Genomic DNA, 23,020 nt, shown 5'->3' with positions numbered 1-23,020 from the left:
TGCTCTTTCAGGCACACTTAAAATTCGACACTGGCTTTATGGCGAACATTGACAACCAAAGGTCGTCCTTTTTTAAAACAAATTAAACCACGCATTGGCCTACATCAGCATAGCATTTGAGCAACTAATATTGAAGACCTTCAACATAGCACTGACAACCCACAGCTCGAGTGAGGAGCACCAGATGGAATGGCCTTGCCATTGTAAGTGAGTCATAGAATGTAAAACCCCACTCGGATTAGTTCCGTTCTCTCCACTGCTTGTTGGGTGGAATCCCTGGTGGCAGAATTAAAGTAATTTGTAAACCATTGAAAGTTAAAACCACTAGAACATCCATGGCTTAGTGTCTACTAATTAACCGTTAAGTCTATCAGATGTTGCAGAGGTAGGAAAAACCTAGTGAAATTACCTTGGGAAACTTTATATCTTCTACAGGTCAGAAGCAACCACCATTGGTAATAAAAAAATAACCCCAAAACAGCCAAGAAGAAATATATATATAGGAAGACCAGTTTTCCACTGCAATAGAGAATGGGTCCTTCACAATTGTACTGACAACACCAAAATAGATCAGATGAAACTATCAAGGATAGCATATATTCAACTGCAGTCTAGAAGAGGGGAACTATGATTTTACTTGCGACCTCAATCAGAAAAAAACGAACCAAAAAAGTATTGATGAAAATACTCAGGATGAGCAGAATTCATCATTTGTTCAGTAGACCTGGCTATGCTTTGTTAAAGCTCTAAAATCAATGTGGATATAGTAAAGAGATTCACAGAGGCAGGTCATGGTAATGAATAGTGATAAAGTAAACCTTCTTTGAAGACTTAATCAGACAAACAGACAGGTAGAAAATGGACATTTAACGTGTGATAAAATCTTATTACCAGTAAATAACAGTTCAGGTTGTACAAAAAAATATCATAAAACACAGAAATGGAACATAACGTGGCCAAGCCGTAAAAAAGACCAAGATTTTCTTGATTAACGCACATATTTATTTTTAAAAAACAGCTTTTCCTCTGGTTCTCACAAAACATTTCGTCTTGTTGCCCCTAAAAGGTTTTCTTCCAAATTCAAGCTCACAGAAATTTTTCTCCGTGGTCAATGCTAATCATTGCTCACGGAATTAAAGTACTCCAAAAAAACTAGCCGTATTCATTCACTCTATGTATCTAGTATAGATTCTTCCTAAACAGTGGTCAAAAGAAATATCCTGTAAAGGATGGACGAATGCTAGGAACTAATGGCTGCGTGACTGGCCCTACTCAGTGAGTACCGCGTGAGCCGCTCATTGCATGCAGTATGGCGCGTCTTTCTCTAAACTGATATTTTCTTTTGTTTTTTTAGAAGAAGAACTTAGGCACTTTTTATTTCTGTTACTGTGCACAGTAATAACCTCACTCAAAGTAACGTATTGTAGCTGTGGTCCCGTCTCCTGTGGTCATTATGTGCGTCTTGGACGTTCTGTACTCCTCACATTGTGCTACAGTAATCTTCCAAAACACCATTACCCGTTCTTGGAAACTGTGTGATAAAATCATTCACACGACCAGCAATTCGGTCAAAATATGTTGGGCACTGTTAAAACTTAGTCTACTTTAAAAAAAAATACATCAAATGCTGATTAGCAGGCACTTTAGGAGCAGGACACTTTATTTCACAGCTTAGAAATATATTGTCCAGAAAAAATGATCTTGCTAACCGGTCAAAGTACACGCTATTTTGTGTTTTACCTTAAATAAATACCACAGTCTACCATTACATTAGTACATTATTTTCCATGTAAAATGCATGAATTAGTTATTATGGCAAATCATAAAATGTTGAGTTTTTTTATAAAATGATTCACACCTGTTTCTCTTGTGGGTCAAATTGTTTATTAGTTCGACAAAGTGAGGCTAAATTGCTTCTAGGTGCACAGACATAAAAGAGTGCAGAAAACACAGAGATTTTCAAAATGTTTTTTTTTTAAATAGTGCTATAGCAGAGCTCTGATCCGAGAAGTGGTGGTAGATCATGGCGAATGTAATGGTCCAAACTGAGAATTATCAATCCACCTGACAAAGATGAAGAACATGGCTTGGAATAGGAAGACTCAGATCTAAGATCCAGAGGGTGAAGACTAGAAATACAGGAAATCGAATCAAATAAGATAATCTGGGCCTTGGGTAAAGCGGATGCCTTAAAACATTGGTCTATCTGTTTTATCCTGACACCTCTTCCCTTTCTAAGTAACAGAATCTGGAGAAGGCCGCCAAAATGACTTAACGACTACTGTGAGCAAGCTAACAAGTACTAAACTGAATGGCTTCCCAGAAACAATCTTTGCCACTGGGGTCGCTCCTCGCCTGTAATTGTGGTTTGCTGCTAGGTGGGCTCACCAAGAGCTCAATTTTTAAGGGATGTTTGTGTATGTTAACTCTCCTAACTGCTTGATGCAGTTTTGCTGACCTACTACGCGCAAGGTCTAAGTGAATCTATCTCACTTACACAAGTTATCTCACTTACACAAGGTTAAACAAATGGGGAAATGCAAGGGGTTTTTCAAGCTTCTCCCCATTTGTATATGGCCTGGGCATTCATCAGGACGTAGGATCCCAAAATCTATCCTATTGCATGTAGCCAGCTTGCAAACTGAAAGTGCTATAAGAAATAGAAAAGTTAAACGTGCATGGTAAGAATATACAGGGATGCCACTTTCCAAGTCTAATCCCACCTCAGTATTAGATTGCTAGGGTGTGCTAGGTTGCTTATTGCCCTATACAGAATGGTGCTATAGAACCCACTATGATTTGTAGCCTTCTTTTACCTCTTGACTCTGTTCTGCCAGTTTGATTAGAGGTCAGTTTATGTTCCTGTCCAACACACCACATTCATTAATTGCCTGGTGTGATGGGGTCAAAGTTGCTGATGGACATTTCCACTTCTAACAGCCCCCAGAACCATACAACACCTTATGGTAGATATGTGGATACAGCAGGTGGTTTGCTAGCTGCGGGCTTTGGATCTGTTTTAGTGGGCCACAGCAGAAGAACAATGATATCTCGATAGCTCATGGAGCCATTCAAAGAGGCAATGAAACTCAACAGTTTGTCATTTAACCTCCCTGGTCACCTACATAAATATCTGTTTAATCTCATTTCCCCTACTAACGTGATCCCCCTACTGACGTGGTCCTCTCTAAACAAATGATGGGACAACACTGGCAAACCTCCACTGGCAGATCTGTGAATAAAAGCACGCTCTTTTCAAAGCATTGCATAGGCAGATATCACAAGGTACTTACCAAATTTCCATGCATTAAAGACAAACGGTAACGGAGGGAATAAAAACTTCTGCTCCTTGGGTGAAGCCAGTGCTTGAAATGGAAAAATTAAAGTGCCGGTACTCTGTGCCAGAGTACCTGCTTGTTCCTGAGAAGTGCCGGTACTCTCCAATTAAAAGTATTACGTTTTTCTTGAGATGTGCCGGTACTCTCCCTCTCAAAATAAAAAAGTGCTGGTACTCAGTACCGGACAGTACCGGCCCATTTAAAGCACTGGGTGAAGCTCAACTTAACTTCTTCATGCAAGTCATACTTCTCTGTGAAGGTCTATGGTGGATTTCTTTTCTCATGGAAGTTACTTATGTGTGACCTGTGTAGTAATATGCAGCCTTGAATGATGTTGTGCAGAGGTGGAGACTGTCCCCTTGCATCTACGTTGTGTGTATGAATTGTGAGACTGGGAGCGTCCCGCTGATGTGGACTGTCGAGATACCATGTTTGGCAGAGGTGGTGTGCATCTGTGCTGAGCAGGCAGTGTTTCCCTCTTTTTGTTGTGCCTTATGTTACCTCGTATTTCTATCTAATGAAAGAAACTGCAATCCTTTTCTCCAAATAAAGAGCAAGCAAATGTTGGAATCCCTATATTGTCCCATTGGTGTGAAGGCCTTTCTAACTGTTAAACTGGTGGCGAGGCTGAGAAATTTACTGGACTAGGGGAAAAAAGGTAACACAGGAACAGGCGCAGAGAGAAGCTTAGTGAAGAACACACACGAATAAAGAACAATAACCGCACCGTTCTGCCGAATCTGGCAGAAAAGTTGCAATGTGAAAGGCAAAGCAAAAGCAAGTTAGTGATCAGCTTTTGGGCCCCACTGGAGTGTTTTCTTCGAGAGACAGGAGAGGAGGTCAGGCTCTCCCCGAATCACCACATGCTTCAGCGCGCTCTGCTGTCTGGAGGATACAGGGAGGAGGACCCGAGCAACAGTCGTAAAGAATGTGTAAAGTGTGTAGTCAAAGTGTTGGAACCGATCTGTGACATTTTGGGAAGACATTTTCCATGTACATTTCCAATTCCAGTTGTGGTCGTGATTCCCAGACGACGGGTGCAACCATTTGCTTATGTAGTGGTATTCAGATCAATGTTGACAGAACAGACATTTGTGGATTTATTAGACTTCAAAACATGATAAGTGGGAACATACGCAAGCTACCTAACGAAGATAGCATTTCTCGGACCCCCATAAACGTCAGGGACACGTCGACCCGAAACCCCTCCTACCCCACCAGCCTCGAACGAGAAAACATCTTCAATCGAAACGCTGCGCCGCCTTCCTCGAGATTATCTTCATTTGATCGCAAAAAACGTCTTCAAAGAGGAGTCATCCAGTAAAGGCGCCTCCGCCGATCAATACACCTCAACATTTGACATTTTCCAGTCTGTGGGAACGTATAAATACATAACTAAAAGGACACGCAGCCTTTTTGCTACGCATTCTTCTTTAAGAGCTTGATAAAATAATATAACAGGGCCGCTTCAGCTCTTCCTCAATTGTACTTAAGCCATTCATTGTTTTGTGGGGAGATCTAGATTTACAAATGTCAGCCATGTATTATTTTACTTTTTTGTTGCGCTTTCGAGTAAACAAACTCTGGGTCCCAAAGACAGGCACCTAAAAGCCTTAAACCTGGTAAAGGAGAATACATTTGGTAGGAGTGAAGTACTGCCAACTTGGTGAACTGCTTTAAAAAGTTTGTTATAGAAATCCTATTCTCATTTTCGCTCAGGTTGTCTTTTCATATGGAACAACGTTTAGATAGGAAACTTTAACCATGCCTTGAACTTCTGATCCATCCTCATCTCGCACGAGAACCCACCCACAGCATCGAAATCAGCTGCGGGGGCAGAAACTAGAAGAATATCTATAACAGTTGCGGCTTGCGGGAGAGAAAAGGGGCGGCGCGTGGCTTAGCAGGGGGGGACAAAACAAAAATACAATAATTTTTTTTTTTTAAGTACCTTTCTCGCCGCGCCATTCTGATCAGCTTCTCTGGCTGCCAGAAGTTGCATTTTCAAGGTATTACTGCCAAAAACACCTTTACCATTGGAAAGGGTTTGTCTTTAGGAATTTAACAATAGTAAACATTATGAGGCTGCTCCACTGCAACCCACTATTGCAGCTAGGATTAATTATAAACTCTCTGCCATATTGACCTATTAGCAGAGCAGCTCTCAATGGTAGTGAAAACACACATGGGCATTCTTCACTCTGTGAGTACATGTGCCCTGGCGCACTCATAAGCCTGCAGGGGAAGGCTGGAAACAATCTTTGAGAACACCACAAGGCTGCAGGTGTGCTCATCCAGGCCTACTGTGACAGTATATTTTATATATATATATATATAAAAACACTAATGTGCAGGTGTGCACATACTGTCAAGTTGTGCCAGACTCAGTATATACATATGAAAACACCAATGTGCAATTGTGCACATACTGGCAGACCATGCTAAGCCCAGTATATACCTGCAAACACCAGCAAATGTGCACATTAGGGCAAGCCATGCCAGGCTCAGTATATACATGCAAACACCAATGTGCAAATGTGCACGTATCGGTAAGCCATGCCAGGCTCAGTAGATACACTGAAAAAAAGAATGTGCAAGTGTGCACATATAGGTAAGGCATGCCAGGCTCAGTATATACATGACGTCACCAATGTGCAAGTGTGCACATACAGGCCAACCAGTCCAGGCACAGAATATTCATGAAATCATCAATGTGCAGGTTTGCACATAATGGTACGCGCCACTTCCTAACTTATGTAGGGTAGGCACACATGCACTTTCACAATGTGCTTACAGTGGAAAATTGCCCAGGGCCCCATGCCCAGTCAGAGAGGATCAGCAAAACCTCAAGAAAAAGCCAATCTCCTCAGTAAGGAAAGCCACATAGGGGTTCTTCCCTACCATGGCATGGGACACCCTTGTGTACCTGCCCTACCTTCTGACTACCACCTGCTCCACCCTCCGGAGGGTGCTCTAGGGGTAGCAGAAGGCCTACTCAGGGCTGTCCCAGAGGAGAAGATGCCACCTTAAGATTAGGCACCCCTGCGCTTCCACAGACCTGCACTACCAGGCCTGTTACATGTAGGGCAGGCTACTCTGGTGGGTGGCACACTCAGTACGACGTCCCACTAGTGGCCAGGTCTGTACCCGCCCCGGGTACGTGGTGTACCTTTTAACAGGGCACTCCTGGGTGTGGCACCTCAACCAATCACACGTAAGTGCCTCTTCCTGACATGAGTAGAAAGGGCACGCACACTTTCCCTCTGCGGTACAATGGGAAAGAGCCTAGAGCCCTAATCCCTGAATTGAATATAGGTAGGTTTGACCACTGACTTTGTGTTTCACCACTGCGCATATTAGTTGTTCAGTGTTCACCAGTTGCAGATTACATTTTGTATTCAGTTTAGCTGCCTATTGGCTTTATCGTGGCGTTAGACATTGCAGATGAGCTGTGTTTTTCCACATGGTAAACTAAGCTTGTGTTTTTCGTATTTTCTCTTACCGAACACAATAGCATGATAAGAAAGCACATATTTTGTTTTCGTCAGTGCTGGGGAAGGTGCGGCCTTGGAGGAAGAGCCTTGAAAGGCTGTACAGTTTTCAGCGTTTTTCTTCCAACTCTGACCTACAGTAGCCGCATGTTTGAATATTTCCATTTGAGAGGAGGGGTTTTCTCCAGGAAGCCTTTTTGTTTGTTTTAAACTATAAAAGAGGTGGCCCTGCTCAGTAGCGAGGGAATTTCTGAGACCTCGGTCAGGATTGGACGTCAAATGCCAGACATTTTTCCATGAGGGTGGGGATCTCTTTCTCGCAGTTGAACAGGGGTCATCTTCTTGCTGGCATGAGAAAGATGAAGAGCTTGGCAGGCCCTACGGTGATGAATTTTCACTTTATCCTTTGCTTTGAAACTATGCTATAGTTTAATCACATATATTTGCTGTGTACATTGCAGGTGGGAATCATTTTGATATATTTTCCTTTCATTGCAGTGACTATTTTTAAATGTGTGCCTTCGACCTACTAATCTTCGTCATTTTTTTTAGGAACTTCGAATAATAATAAATGTCTTCTTTAAACTAAGAAGTGCATTCCAGATATTTTTGTCAGCTCGGTCATTAGTGAAAGCAAAACATTTTGGCGTACATCATCAGTCTAAAAAGGAGTTGGAGGTTGGAAGTGCACGATTTAAAAGTGTATATATATCTATATATATAGATATATATCTATATATATATCTATATATATATATATATATATCTATATATATAGATATATATTTTTTTGTTTAGAGAACTAAAGGAAGCACCGCAAACCATGTTAGAAAATGAATGTGAAGTTAAAATGCCTTATGGTGTTGTGACAAACATGTTTTCCTGTTTATCAGGACTTTCTAAGTTTTGGGATGGGTGCTTGGATAAAACAAAAGTGTTTACATATTTAGAAAAGGTGCTTTTGGAAAGGAATGGTGTCCCTTTTGTTCTTGACAGGAGGGTTTGGATACTTTTGTCAGCTTAGAGAAAAATGCATGGGAAATGTAAACAGTTCATGAAAATAAGAATTTTCGTGAGCAAATTAGCCAGAACAAATTATTGCAAGATAAAGCTGAAATCTAAAGCTGTTACAGGAGAATCTGGCTTTTCACATTCCAGTAATGAGGAGGTTAAAAAAGGTGGGGACCAGTGTGAGCCTCCTGAGAAGAGCGTAGTTCTCAATGCGCAGAGCAGCCCACAGTTTTTGGCAGGAGTTGAGATGCATTCTTTAAAAGATTACGCCGAGCAAGGAGTTGACGATGTTACCGGTATATCCAGACCACTTTTGCAGAGTATGATGTGTAGAATTAATTCAGACACGACACAGGTACTGTCGCAAAATGTGCAGTTTCGGGGAATCCAAGGGATGCAGAACATAGAGAGATTTTGTTACAGGTAAAACAAAAGATTTTGGAGTTTTTTACTCTTTGCACTAAGCAAGAGACACAGAGTTTCATGGGATTGTTTGATTTTTGGAAACAGTATAGCCCTCATCTGAGCAAAATCTTAACCCTTTGGTACAAAGTAACTAGGAAAAAACATGAGTTGGAAAGTAGTAAAGAGCAGCTGTGTGCTTTTTGATTTGGCAAATTAAATAATTCAACAGACTTCAGATTTGTGCACAGTGCAAGAGGGAAACACTGAGTTACATGGAAATGTTCAGGGACAATATGCAAACGTGAGTATGTGGCAGAAACAGGGGAGGACAAGGGTGCCCCTGGGGCTTTAGATTAGAAAACTACTTGACTTTGTGGAGTGCTATACCCCTTCTGAAAAACAGCTTTTGACTTGTTATTGGGCTCTAGTGGATACTAAGCAAATGACACTGGGTTATAATGTAATTCTGAAATCTGAACTACAAATCATGCAGTGGGTGATAAGTTCACCTAAATCTCACTGTGTAGGACACGCACAAGAGACTAGAATCATACACTGGAACTGGTACATACAAGACAGGGCTCGAGTAGGACCGACAGGCACTGCAGCCCTACATGAACAGGTGTCACAAGCCCCTGTACAAGATGAGGAGATAGTGCAGGGAGTACCACAGGTAAAAGAGTCACCAGTGAAATTGAGTGCACCATTTGAATTCTTGTTCCCTGAGGACAGGAAGCATGTTTGTTTTACTAATGATTGATTGAATACGTGGGTACTAAAAGACAATGGAAAGCAGTGTAATACAATCCAGTTACTGAAAAGTCGTTGTCTACCACAGGAGAAGGAAAAAGTAGCCAATATGCAGAATTGTACACTGTGTGTGAGACTCTAAAGCAAGAGCTGCCCGAGACTTGTCATTTTTATACTGATTCTTGGTTCACTGCCAATGGATTAGCCGTTTGGCTTTCCACATGGCATGCAAATAACTACTTAATTCATTCAAAGGAGGAGAGGAGCAAAGAGTTGTGGCAGGAAATGTGGGAAATGTTAGAACAGAGTAAAGTCACAGATGCTCATTGTCCCATTGACTCACTAGAACGCTGGTTCAATTCCCTTGCAGACGTCAAAGACAAAAGTTCAGAGGCAGAAGTGTCAATCCAGAATTCTGATTTGGTGGGGATGGCTAAGTGGGTGTACCAGAAATGTGGACATCTGGGAGAAAAAGCCACTTACAGGTGGGCAGAGATTAGAGGGATGTACATTCCCCTAGATTTGATAAAAACTGTGATTTTGCAATGTCCTATTTGTCAGCACACACAACAGAGATCTGTCCCACAAACAGTCAAAGATCAGTTGGGGAGAGGAAAGTTACCTGGACAGATATGGCAAATTGATTACAGTGGACCACTACCGATTAGTAGAGGGAGTCAATACGCCTGCACCGTAGTAGACACTTATTCTGGATACTTGATTGCTGTCCCTTGTAAACATGCTACTAAGCACAATATTATCAGAACTCTGTACTTGTTAATGTTATACTATGGAGTGCCACTCCAGATCCAGAGTGACAATAGGTCACACTTCAAAGGCAATTTGGTGCAGGACTACTGTTCTCAGCACAATATTGAGTGGATATATCATATTTCTTATTATCCACAGGCCATAGGACTGATTGAGAGAATTAATGGTTTACTGAAAGCTCAATTGAGAAAATTATCTGAAGGAACTTTGAAAAACTGGAGAGCATTTAAATGAAGCCCTCAAGATTCTGAACAATAGACAATTAACAAATGCTGAAACACCTTTGATGCAAATGTTAACTCCAGCTTTGCAAATACAACCACATGTGGCCACCAATACCATGACATACTGGGAAATAAAACCTGGAGCGTTAGCTCTTTGCAGAGCCACACCTGAATCTGCAGGTCTTGACTTACATGCTTTACAAGTTTACAGACTAAAACCCCTAGACATAGCATTGTGTGAAACAGGTGTTGGAATACAGGTTCCCCCAGAGCATTTTGGATTGATTGCTCTCAGATCTGTGTCAGTCCTTAAAAGTATTCAGGTTTTAGGGGGAGTGATTGATGGAGATTACCAAGTAGAAATCAAAGTTATTCTGTTAAATAGTGGAGAAGTTGACTTTTTCATACAGATTGGAGACAGAATTGCCCAACTTGGCATTAGTGCAGTGTACGGAGGTTTGGTAAGGAAGGTGACTGCCCAAGCCCTTCTGACAGGGCAAGGAAAGTGAAGTTCAGCAGATAAAAACCGCAGTGCTAAGGTGTGGGCTGAATCCCCAAATGGCCCTCCAGAACCTGCAGAAATTATAGCAAAGTACCCCAATAACGTCCTGCTGATTATCAAACAAGGAAAGGAAAAAGGAGATCACATTTCAGATGACAAATGTTATTTGCAAGAAAAGTCATACTTGTTTCTTATGCAGATCCTACTATGACTTGCCACTGACCATGAGTGTGCGGTGTGGTCTCCCATTGGGTGTTTGCGTGTGGGGTCGGGGGAGGGACCACACCCCCAACCTGAACCTGAATGATAACCTATGTGCAACGCTCATGCAGCTTTTAAAGAACAAAACTTATGGCTCCATTTAGTGCTAATTGCATCTCTGATTCAAGTTCTACATGGGAACAATACAGAGTACCATGGATGTTCTGTCAACTTGTTTGATTACATTCTTCCACTGGAAATAACCCATGACGTGTTATCATCTGATGACTGCTGCCAGTCTCATTAAGGAAAATTGCCAGTTAGCTGGATGTTTTTCATGTGGAAACCTGACTTTTACTCACATTCCAACAAACCTTTCAGGTGGACCGTGCACCTTTACATGATTAGAACTCATGATGTTTCCATCTAATTCTACACCAACTTGCTATCCTAGAGACACTATTCAATAAGTTATTATCCCAATCAGAATATATAAGCTTTAGTCTTTTCATTGTAGGTGTGTCTCATTTAACAGTTTATAAGATCAACATGTTAATCCACTTCATTTGCTTTACAGTGCTTGCTTTTATTATTGCATTATGTTGCTGTATACAATGCAAACCTAATTTGCTTATGATGTTTTCTTTTTCTTTGAAATAAGAGAAAAGTAGACAAAGTCATTGGTCAAAGGGTGGAAATGTATTGAAAATAGGTAGGTTTGACCACTGACTGTGTTTCACCACTGCGCATATTAGTTGTTCAGTGTTCACCAGTTGCAGATTACATTTTGTATTCAGTTTAGCTGCCTATTGGCTTTATCCTGGCGTTAGACATTGCAGTTGAGACACTGCAGATGAGCTGTGTTTTTCCACATGGTGAAATAAGCTTGTGTTTTTCGTATTTTCTCTTACCGAACACGATAGCATGATAAGAAAGCATATATTTTTTGTTTTCGTCAGTGCAGGGAAAGGTGCGACCTTGGAGGAAGAGCCTTGAAAGGCTGGACAGTTTTCAACGTTTTTCTTCCAACTCTGACATACAGTAGCCAGCATGTTTGAATATTTCCATTTGAGAGGAGGGGTTTTCTCCAGGAAGCCCTTTTGTTTTTTTTAAACTATAGAGGTGGCCCTGCTAAGTAGCGAGGGAATTTCCGAGACCTCGGTCAGGATTGGACGTCAAATGCCTGACATTTTCTCGTGAGGGTGAGGATCTCTTTCTCGCAGTTGAACAGGGGTCGTCTTCTTGCTGGCATGAAAAAGATGAAGAGCTTGGCAGGCCCAACGCTGGTGAATTTTTAATTTATCCTTTGCTTTGCAATTATGCTATAATATAATCATATATATTTGCTGTGTACATTGCAGTTGAGAATCATTTTGATATTTTTTCCTTTCATTGCTGTGACTATTTTTAAACATGTGCCTTCAACCTACTAATCTCCTTCATTTTTTTTAGGAACCTCTGGTGGAATAATAATAAATGTCTTCTTTAAACTAAGAAGTGCATTCCAGAGATTTTTGTCAGCTCGGTCATTAGTGAAAGCAAAACAATGCCAAGCACAGAGAGTCAGCAAAAACTGGGAGAAAAAGCAAAAAGTTTCAGAGAAATCCCCTAAGAAAGGCCATGTCCAACAAGGACAACTTTAAAAAAACTACTATTTGGCAGGCACCACTCTAAGCACCCCTTCCTTGGAAAATACTCAGAATTCTGCCATCCCCCTTAGCTCTTGATTTTGCAACTTTACTCTGACATAGACATATCCTTTATGATGTGCTGCTCACCTCTCGCCCAGCCATAACAGATCATCTTTGCCCGCAGCGTTCATCTCCCATATGGACTACTGCAATGCCTCCCAGCTAAGACAATTATCAAATACTAACTTTTACAAATGCATGCAGTCTGCCTCACCCAAGTTCTGAATCACTCAGACCACATCACACCTACTTTGATGTTCACCAAAAACCTCCCCCTCAAGGAAAGCACTGAGTTAAAGACCCTTTACCTTGTGCAGGAAGCCAGTTCAACACAGCTACCACCACATCATCATAATAGCTGAATGGAGAATGCCAAAACCGAACAAAACCGCCATCTTCCCTACAACAAACAAGGTATTTGGAGATAGAGTCCTTATGTTTTCAAGGCTCTTGCTTATTTGTCTTCCCTTGAAGGTTAAAAATATTTAACCTCAAGTTTACTGTCTAATGTCCAATCAACCACTTCCAATGATTGCCAATCTGTTAAATCACAAGTACAATCCTCTACCAAACACAAAACGTGTCAGAGCGGACGTAATAACAGGAAGGCTTCTTGAGGCATCCCATTAGGGAGGGTCGTCACAAGACATATGTTCTGAGCCATTTCTACTCAGACTAGATATGAACAGATGCAAAAACATATTTTCTCTCACTGCAATATTTCCCTCCAAAGATACACCTGAATATCCCCTTGGACAGTGGTTGCCAACCTTTCAACTTCTGTGGACCCCCACTTTATCATTATTGGAACCTGGGGACCAGCACTGAATCATTATTGGAGGAATACGGAGACCCCCCCACTACTGATTACTGGAAGCCGGGGACCCAGGCCTAAACATTGTCGATGGAAAACAACACAAAAATTACAGAAACACATTTTCCATCAAACATTTACACAAATGTTAACACATTTTATTTAATCTTAATTAGAAAATCTGAGTTTTTCTAAATTAATTTGAAGCCACACATGGTTCATACTATATTCTTTTCGATGCACCTGCACTGCTCCCACAAATCTAGCTGAGGATACTAATTTAATTTTTAGCCTCCAAATTCAAATTCCTACATTTACACTACTTTTACAAATTTTCAATTGTACTTTCAGCCACTTTAACATTATACACTTTATTAATCTGTTAATATTAATTAATTTTCTAAGCTGTCACGGACGCCCTGAGGGAACTTCATGGACCCCAAGGGGTCCCTAGACCACAGGTTGGGAACCACTGCCGTAGGAAAATGCTACAACTGTGATGAAATACTATGATCCTAGGGCATTTTCCTATTATAAACTCAGCTATACTTTGTGCTCGCACACAGCCATTCATATATGTTCCTATACACACACCACATAATGGTGTAAATAACATATAGCAGGCAGCCCCATCTACCTCCTCATTAAATTCACCTTACACACAGGGAGCAAACCAGACATGCACTTTAAGAAAGTATTTATCATGGATCATACTGAAGTCTAGAAGCTAAATCTTAAAATGTGAAAGGCTAATGGATATTATGATATTTATCCTAACATGAAAGCTTCATATGTTTCACAGACCAGCTGAATGGCACTTATTCCTGCTCAATGAGTGAATTTTCTTGATCTTGTGAGATGCATTCATTCAAACATGGTATAGAGGAGACCAAAACCTTAAGCACGGGTCTCTACAGCATCGAGACATACATGCTTTAGATAAAAATTACTTTTAAACAAGTGTAGCCAAAATGTCTGTCCTTCGAAATCTTTACAAAACACAGCCCTATTCTATTAACCCACATAACTAGGACTACTTTTTTAGAAATATTTTCACGATTTTGGTCTTTAAAGAAAACCTTGGCATAAAGCTGGAGAAATTATTGCACAGAACCACAAATTAACTCATACCACAGCCTTGGAATTATACAAAATGGAAATTAAAACTGAGCTTGGGCTTAACCATTAACATGTGGTACAAATTCTTTACTCAAATCATCAATAACACACATCAATCCCTTTGTAAAATAATTTCCTTACGAAGTAAACTGACATGACTCTACTCAAAACAACAATATGACCTCTAATGATATGATTGTACAAACATTTAATGCTGGAATCTGTAACACCAACAACATCTATGAATAATCACTGTAACACAACTGCGTCAGAAAAAAAACCCAAAGTACATCCTTGAAAACTGGAAATTACATTTTCAATGTTGCTATCTATTCTGCGCCAACATTTATATACAGCATTTATGCTACGTTTGTGCTCAGTAGGACTTAATACTAGGATGCTTGAATTTCTGTTACCAATCCTGCATCTATCTTCAAGGCATCATATAGAACCAGAATAGCCTGGCTCCAATGAACTCTTCTTGCCTGAGGCAAAAGCCTGAGCCTCGAGTTTTTGCTGATTCTCAAGTTCCAGATCACTGATTAGGTCATATCTAGGTCAGATCATACCATGATCAACTTTTTTGAAAGTGAGACGAGGCAAAATTAAAAAATCTAGCTCAATATGAAATGGTTCTCAGAAAGAAGAAAGAACGGATCGTAGCTACACCCTCAATTTGCTCAGGTTCTCTTGATCCCCACAAACCAACCACTTCCGTTACCCAGTGAAACCTTAGCATGGGCCATGAACGCACAAAAGCTTGACCAACCTGCACCCTCAAAGTCTGGACATGAATGAACTACCACAAATGCAAAAAAAAAAAAAAAAAAAAAGAAACGAAAAAACACACTGGTCTAACTCACTGGCCAATCACAGTTCTTCTGTAGCACACTTCTGAATAGTGTGATCTTAGGAATGAACTCAGACAAGGCAAACACCTTGCGCCTAACCAATCTAAACCAGGTGATACCCAAACCACTAAAACAAAGTTACAAGCAAAATCATTTGATATCACCACTACCAAACTTCAGAAAACTGACAAGATCCTTCCCTTCATTAAAAGGATACAACCCTGTCCCAACATCGGCAATGTAAATTTAGTGTTAGCCATACTATATTGGCACACAGCACCCTTCAACATCCACATGAAGCCTTTGCCTGACACTCTGAAAATTCACAACAGCAGAGAGTACAATTATCCAGATGACACCAAGGTCTATCACAAACGTGTAGAGGAATTTGAAGTCAAAAACCAAATAACAAATCTTCAAAAATAGGTTTATGATTGGGTGAGGAGGAACTGACAGGAAAGTAAATGACACAGAACATATGGGTGTTTTTTTGTTACGTCTGGAGTTAGTCAAGACCTTCCTTTTGATTATACTTAGGTTACATGTATATACTTACCTTCAGGCCTTTCAGCCAACCCTCTTCAGCCATTGTTGTTAAATTGTCATTCACATTTTCTTCAGTTCGCTACAGCATACAGCAAGGAGCAATGGTTCACCCCACTTCAGTAACTGGCTAACTTTTCTGTGAGTGGCAGATTTCTGCCTGTTCAAAAGGAGCACATCCAAACACAAAGTAGTTCCATTCAGTGTCTGAAACTATTATGGTGATGTGTGTTTTTTCAGACCAAAGCATATTTTTGCTTTTAGACAATTTGTTTTAGGTTTTTAGGTTGAAGAGGGCCATGCATATTCCCCAACAATAAACTTTTGCAAACACAATGACAGAATAAGCATTGACAAAGCTACATGTCTTGAAGCAGAAGCCAGGCCTACTGGCTTTGCCAATACTTTCCCACAGACTGACCTTCACAACACTGCAGGAGGTTTCTCATATTAAGTGATCCAGGATCCCACATTTGGGGGAGCTATTCAGTCAACTCATAATCAGGTGTAGAATCGAAGAGAAGATCAATTGAGGCATTGTTCAGATCTGTTGCCCAAAAACTATGAGTACAAGGGAAGCAATTAAAATAATGTACATATTTTTGCTTTAAGTAAGATGTAAAAATTCTAAAAAGGAACACGAGTGCCAAGCAAAAGCAGTGGCTACCTCACAAAGATTCTGACTTTAAATAAAACGGAAAGGGAAGTAAGAAAATATCACATGTCCCACTGCAATACTCCCAAGTTAAGTGAAGCACACCAACTGCTTAGCAGCTCCCCTTCATCATATCATCATTTATGTGGATACTTTTATAATCTACTGCCCACCCCTGAACGAACCGTGCGCTCAACCACCCAACAATGAGTTGCTCACAAGCGTTGAAAATTTGACCACAAATTCCTTCATAAGTTTCATTTTTGCCAACTTGAAATATATAACTATGTCTTGTAAAACACTGTTTAATATGTGTAATGAACTGGGGGTTAGCATGGACTGGACAGGTGTAGAACCTCAACCCATCTTTAATGTGCCCTGTGCCCCATAAAAATGTGCAAGCTGTCAGGCTGGAATCATTCAACAGTTTTAAATCAGATTACACTTGACAACAGTTGATCGGTTACCAACTTCAAATGGTGGGTGGTGACTGATTCCCAAAAGATAGAAAGGGTACTTTTTCGACCCCTTCATAAATAAATAGCTTGGTTTGCCAAAATAAATAAATAAATACTTCTCATACCAAAAAAAAAGAATTGGTGTGCAATTTGCGACCAGGAGGTTAGTATATCCGGGCCCTAAATGTGGCACAGTGTGGTAAGTGAGGGCAAAACATTCCTCAGCATTTCAATGGAAGCACTTCCTACAAGTGACGGTCTGACACACTAAACTACCAATAGCATGTGGTGAGAGAAAAATATTGCTCAGGGCGAAGCCAAAGCCCACTTGAGCTCACAATATGTAAAGTAAATAACCGGTGACAACATGTCCTTGATGCAGCTGCGCTCTCAAGCCAGACCGAAAAATTAAAGGTTGCTATTTTCCTGCTATAGCTTTCAAAGTTTAAAAAGGTACATGGTTTAACAGAATGAAACAAGCACTGACAGAGCTAGTAGGGCTGGCATTAAAGGAATGTTGATTGGTAGTGTGAAGCATTACATGTTTATAGCAAGGCAATAGATATGCATCTGTGTAGAAGCAAAGAACTGTACATTAATATTGGGGGATATTGAAAGGTCAGGCGACAGTTGCGTTGCCAAGGTAGACCTAAAAATCCATATAGGTTAATAACTGCCCTCCTCCAATCTGTGCTACAGCCAGAGAAAAAGAACACTAATTATATAGTTATCTAAGACACTTAATAGCATTCCAATGTCATGTGTGTGCCCTGAAAGTTAGGTAGCTGGATAAACCGAATGATCACATCTGCGTGGAGGACAAGCACTTTTTTGAGAAAGCACACACCTTTTGTCCAATTAAAACATGTACTCCTAGCTCCCATCATGTAGGCAGGGTCAAATCACTTCTCTAGTGATTCTCACAAAATTGTCTGGCGAGCGCTGCGCTGTCAAGCTAGACCATAAAAATAACATAATGAAAAGACATACATGAAACACCTTAAAGAGAGGCAGCGGGGAAATTACACCAATCATGTTCATTAAATTGCTGGGATTTCACATGTCACATTGCAATGGAAAGCTCCATTTAACTTTACTAGGACTACTGTATTATGTGCTAGATTATCTTGGATTAAGTACGATTCTGACTCAGCTACAAGATGCTAAATATTCATGCAGTTCTGAATATCATTAAATTGTCACAGCAATTGCCGTAGCAGACAAAGTTTTGCCAACTTTGTTCATAAATGAATAATAATATTCAGCAAATTAACTTTGGTAAAAGATTCAAGTAAAACGTTTTCCTTCCAGATAAATCCGATTCCCATGCAGAGCTAAATCCTTTTTGCAACAACAAATTTCAATTACCAAGCTATTTATTAGAAACGGTAGCCTATCTTTTAAGTTTGGCAAATGAGTCAGTATTCACAGCTCTCTACTCATCATCGCTTTAGTGCACTGAGCTTCCTGCCCATTCTTCGGCAAGCAGGGTTGCAAAGACCCCTCCCTTCGTCTGCCACCCTGTTTCCTGCTGCCCTCACAATCACCACCCCCAAAAAGTCCTGCACCAAAAGGGTGAAGCAAGGAGAGCTGTGTTTTGACTCTTTAAATTACTCATCTGCCCATGATCTACCATCTCTACTGAGCATACTAACAGACTGCACACCTGGAGTTTCAGTCTCAGCTTGCAGAGACTACAGCAAGGCACATGAGAATACTTTAGCGATATACCCGATGGGGTGGATCAGAATAGTACATCATCTTTTCCTAGGGAATCATGAAAATATGCCTACTTCCAGGAAGCATGGGTGGAAGGGAGAGCATCAACTGTTGGAACATCAACAGGAACGAATACCGCATAAAGGAAGCAGTAACAAGTGAAATGTGGGCAGTTATGGGGCTTCTCGTGTATTTCTTATTTATTCCACTAACACTGCTGAGGTCCCACTCCAACCTGCATATCTTACCTGGACGTTAGAGTGGTGCAGACTATGGAAGGGAGACAGAGGTGGGATACATAGCGGTCGCACTCCGATTGCAGGGTAACAGGTTTATTTTACCCACTGACATTGTATTTGCCAACATACAATTAACTAAGACTATTCAAAACATGCATCTGGGATTCAGCAAACTTACCACTGCCCAACCGTTGAAGCAGCACATCCTGTAGCCTTCTGTTGAGGTCTCTCAGCTCCTTCACTTCTGCCACCAGAGTCCAGTACTCTCTCAGTTTCTTGGCCTGCTGCACAAGCTGTCTCCGCGTTCTCTCCAGATCTAGCTGGATGCGTCTCATGTTCTCTTGCTGCGCTGTGTAGTTTCTCAACAACTCCTCATACAAGGCACGAGGGATGGTTGCACTGTTCATTTGGTCTGCGCTAATGATATCCGAAGGCGCAATAATGTCTGCTTTGCAGCTGGAGTTCTGAGTCTGCATTAAGCCATTTTGCTGTTCAAGTCGGGCAACAACTGCTTCAATACTTTTGTGTGCATTTTCCGTCACCTTTCTTCCATCAAGCCTCTGGATGTCAGAGAGAGGAGTCCAAGTTAGTACAGTTCATGCGGATTCGAGGACAGCAAACCAAGTTCCACAGAATACACAGGTAGGAATTGAATTTGAGAATGTCTAAGGTAGGCACTGATTATACCAAGGTGGGGTCGATTTAGTGATTAGTGGAATCCTGAAATGCAATTAATATCTAGATTTACAAGGAGCATGCGCCTGAGGTCCTCAGACAAGTCTCGATTTAAAAGAAATTGAGGATGATTACAAATTGATAAGTAACTTTCTCTTGACAGTCTTTTTTGACAGCAGTGAAATACTAAATGGGTAGTAAGCTCTTTCTAGAGGTTACATTTGGCTTATCGTAGCAATAAAAAAAGAACAAAAACAGCCTGCAGCAAGAGATCTTGTCTACAAATGGGTAACCTGGGAAACAAGACCGGAGACAATGGGTCTAGTATAGTGTGAGACATGGAACTGATCGAACTAGAGACAACTGACCTCACATGACACTGTAAATGCTCAAAGTTATCTTAATTTACATCGAGAGAACATTTCAATAAAAAGCGTTGCATGAAGTCCATAAACAGCATATGCAGATTTAACTTAAAATGATATGACTGCTGCACAGAAAAGAATCAAACTTAAAAGTAAATGTCAATATCCATGTTTCAAATGGAGGCTGAAATTGTTACTGAGGGGAAATTTACTAACTACCTACAACTTCATTGTCAATGTCCCACTAATGTTAATGGGGCCAGCAGCCTCACCAGGATTATAAGTTTCCCCATGTCCGGTAGTGGTCTTGTGGCCGTGGGCCCTCAAACTGCCTTCATGATAACTTAGCATGACAAAAGGTGTTGTGTAACAGAGAAGAAGGCACAGAAGAACACAACAGAAGGGATTTTTTGAAATTTTCAGCTGCTGCTAAACGGAAAGAGAATTACAGAATATCTTGGAGCCTCCAAAAGTTAGCCATAGACTTGGAATTTGCATGCAACGGCTGAGCCCAAAACACTGATTAATGACACTAAGAGTGTTTCAGTCACCAATATCTCGAATGCTAACTCGGGGGCTCCCCTTCCAGTTTAGTTGGGCTTCAGTGAGGCATATTCAGATATCTTCAAGTAAACTAAGTAACGGCCATGATAGAACTGATGCCCTTAAAGAATTCTGCAAAACCCACTTCATCACTGCTTTACTATAGATTGAAAGGTTGGACTGGAAACTAAAGGTTGTGCTTTCCTGAAAACATTTGCTGCTAGGCTTGATGTCGTACAGAATGATATGACAATCAGAAGATATAGTAAAAGTGGGTCAGCGTTCTGAAGCAATAAATTCCCTTTTCTCACTTCTCCAGTAGGTTGTGTTAGTGGTTAAATTCTCTAAATTATTCACTCTGAACTCAATCTTTTTTTTGTTTGTGACTTATCACTATTAATGAGAACAAACCATTACCTGTGAAAAAACAGAAGGCTTGGTAGGCTAGCTACGATCAAGATGGAGTTACTGGAAGGGGTTGAAGGTAACTGCTGTGCGTGCGCGAGGGTGGTCAATGTAGCCCATAGGGCAGAGTGCCATGCAAGCAAAAGGCAGGACATACACCTTTATGTTTTTTATGCCTAGTAATGAAAAACTCCTAAAGTAATTTTTCATTACTGTGAGACCTACCCCTTGCATAGGCCAGCATTGGAAATTCCTTATAAAATCTTTAAGCTGTAATTCCTGATCTGAGAGGAGTAGCTGCATCATGTTTAGTGCTCTCAATGGAAAATTACACTTAAAATATATTTCAAGGCAATCCCCATTTTACCCTATGGGAGAAATAGTCCTTGCAATAGTGAAAAACACATTTAGCAGTATTTCACTATCAGAACTTGTAAAACGCACCAGTACATGCCCCACCTTTTAGATACACCGCACCCTGCCCATGGGGCTGCCTTGGGCCTACATAATGGATGACTTACATGTAGTAAAAGGGAAGGTTTGGTCCTGGCAAGTGGTTGCACTTGTCAAGTCGACATGGCAGTGTAAAACTGCACACATAGGCACCGCAATGGCAGGTTTGAGACATGTTTGCAGGGCTATTCATGTGTTTGGCATAATCAGTGCTGCAGGCCCAATTTGATTTACAGGCCCTGGGCACACTTGGCACACTATACGAGGGACTTACTAGTAAATCAGATATGCCAATCATGGATAAACTAATCACCACTGCCATTTAGAAAGAGAGCACTTGCACTTTAGCACTGGCCAACAGTGGTGTAGTGTCCAGAGTCCTAAAGCCAGCAAAAACGAGATTCAGCACCGGATCAAGAACAGGTCAAGAGCCCAAAAGACAGGGAAAACCCCGCCAAGAGCTGACAGGTCTACCACCCAGGGTCTATAAATTAAACGCTACTAGTAGGCTTACAACGCTGTATGTGCCACCCACTTAAATAGCTCTGTAAACATATCTCAGGACCGCCACTGCAGAGCTGTCTGTGCAGTCTCACTGCCACCCCGACTTGGAATCTAAAACCTCATGTCAAGCCCAGAACTCCCATTTTCTTACATATACTGAGGTAGACCCTCTGTAGCCCAAAGGGCAGAGTGCCATGCAAGCAAAAGGCAGGACATACACCTTTATGTTTTTCATGCCTAGTAATGAAAAACTCCTAAAGTAATTTTTCATTATTGTGAGACCTACCCCTTGCATAGGCCAGCATTGGAAATTCCTTATAAAATCTTTAAGCTGTAATTCCTGATCTGAGAGGAGTAGCTGCATCATGTTTAGTGCCATTGGAATGGTAATAATAAATCTTCTTTACTGGTAAAGTCAGATTTATTATTAGTATTTTAAAAATGCCACTTTTAGAAAGTGGGCGTTTCTCTGCACTCACTGCCATGTATGCCTACAGTCTATCTCCAATACGCATCTGGCTTGGGCTAGGTGACAGCTACACTTGTGCATTCCCTTCAGACACCCACAACAGAGGATGCTCAGCTACATCTGTATTTATCTTCACACTTTTGAGTCTTCCTGGGGAGGAGGTTGTGAAGGGATCACACTTACATTTCAAAGTTTAGTGACTAAAGTCCACACAGCGGGGCTAATTACCTCCCACTGACAGTCTGGAGCCAAGGCTGACCTGAAAGGGGGGGGGGAACCTGTGCACTCCAGAAGAATTCCTTTGTAGTCTCCCCCCCCAATCAAAGGCATGTGTCAGTATAAGTAATGGGTCTCTTGCCCCACTAAAATGAGTACATTCCTGGACCTGCAAAAACCTCTGCTGGAGTAAAGGCTGTTGCGATAAAAGGACTACCACTCTGCTGTGCCTAACTGTTCCCAGGAACTGCTGCCCTGCTTGCTGTTTTCTCCTGCAGCCTGCTGACCTCTTTCCTGCAAGAAGGACCTAAAGATATCTCCAGAAGTGACTCCACTGGCTTGCTGGCTTGCCTCCTGTTTCCGCTGCAGTCTCAGAGACATCAAAGACCTCGCTATCAGCCGCAGTTATTTAATTCCTGCTAAAGATTGCCTAAATAACTCCAGCAGTCCGCTCTAGGAGAACCAGTAGCCTCATTGGATAAAACCTCACGCTGGACTCAGTGTGCCGTGACTAACCTAGCATAAATTCGGCTTGGCGGTCTTTTCATTTGCCTATAACCACCTCACCCCCACCCAGAGACGATCCGGACATTGGATCAGAGTACCGA

General features: G+C 41.2%; 1 protein-coding gene across 2 annotated transcripts in view; it reads right to left on the bottom strand.

The window, feature by feature from the left end:
* BEND5 (BEN domain containing 5) overlaps positions 1-23,020 on the bottom strand; it is an 89,407-nt gene that overhangs the window by 40,640 nt on the left and 25,747 nt on the right. For both annotated transcript variants that reach the window (XM_069232700.1, XM_069232701.1), the window contains one exon: positions 18,961-19,342. In XM_069232700.1, the coding sequence (XP_069088801.1) occupies positions 18,961-19,342 (382 nt within the window). The remainder of the gene's footprint in view (positions 1-18,960; positions 19,343-23,020) is intronic.

The sequence above is a fragment of the Pleurodeles waltl genome, chromosome 4_2 (genome assembly GCF_031143425.1).
Source record: "Pleurodeles waltl isolate 20211129_DDA chromosome 4_2, aPleWal1.hap1.20221129, whole genome shotgun sequence".
Classification (NCBI taxonomy): domain Eukaryota; kingdom Metazoa; phylum Chordata; class Amphibia; order Caudata; family Salamandridae; genus Pleurodeles; species Pleurodeles waltl.
Note: the sequence above shows the minus strand (reverse complement) of the source record. Positions and strands in the feature narration are given on the sequence as shown.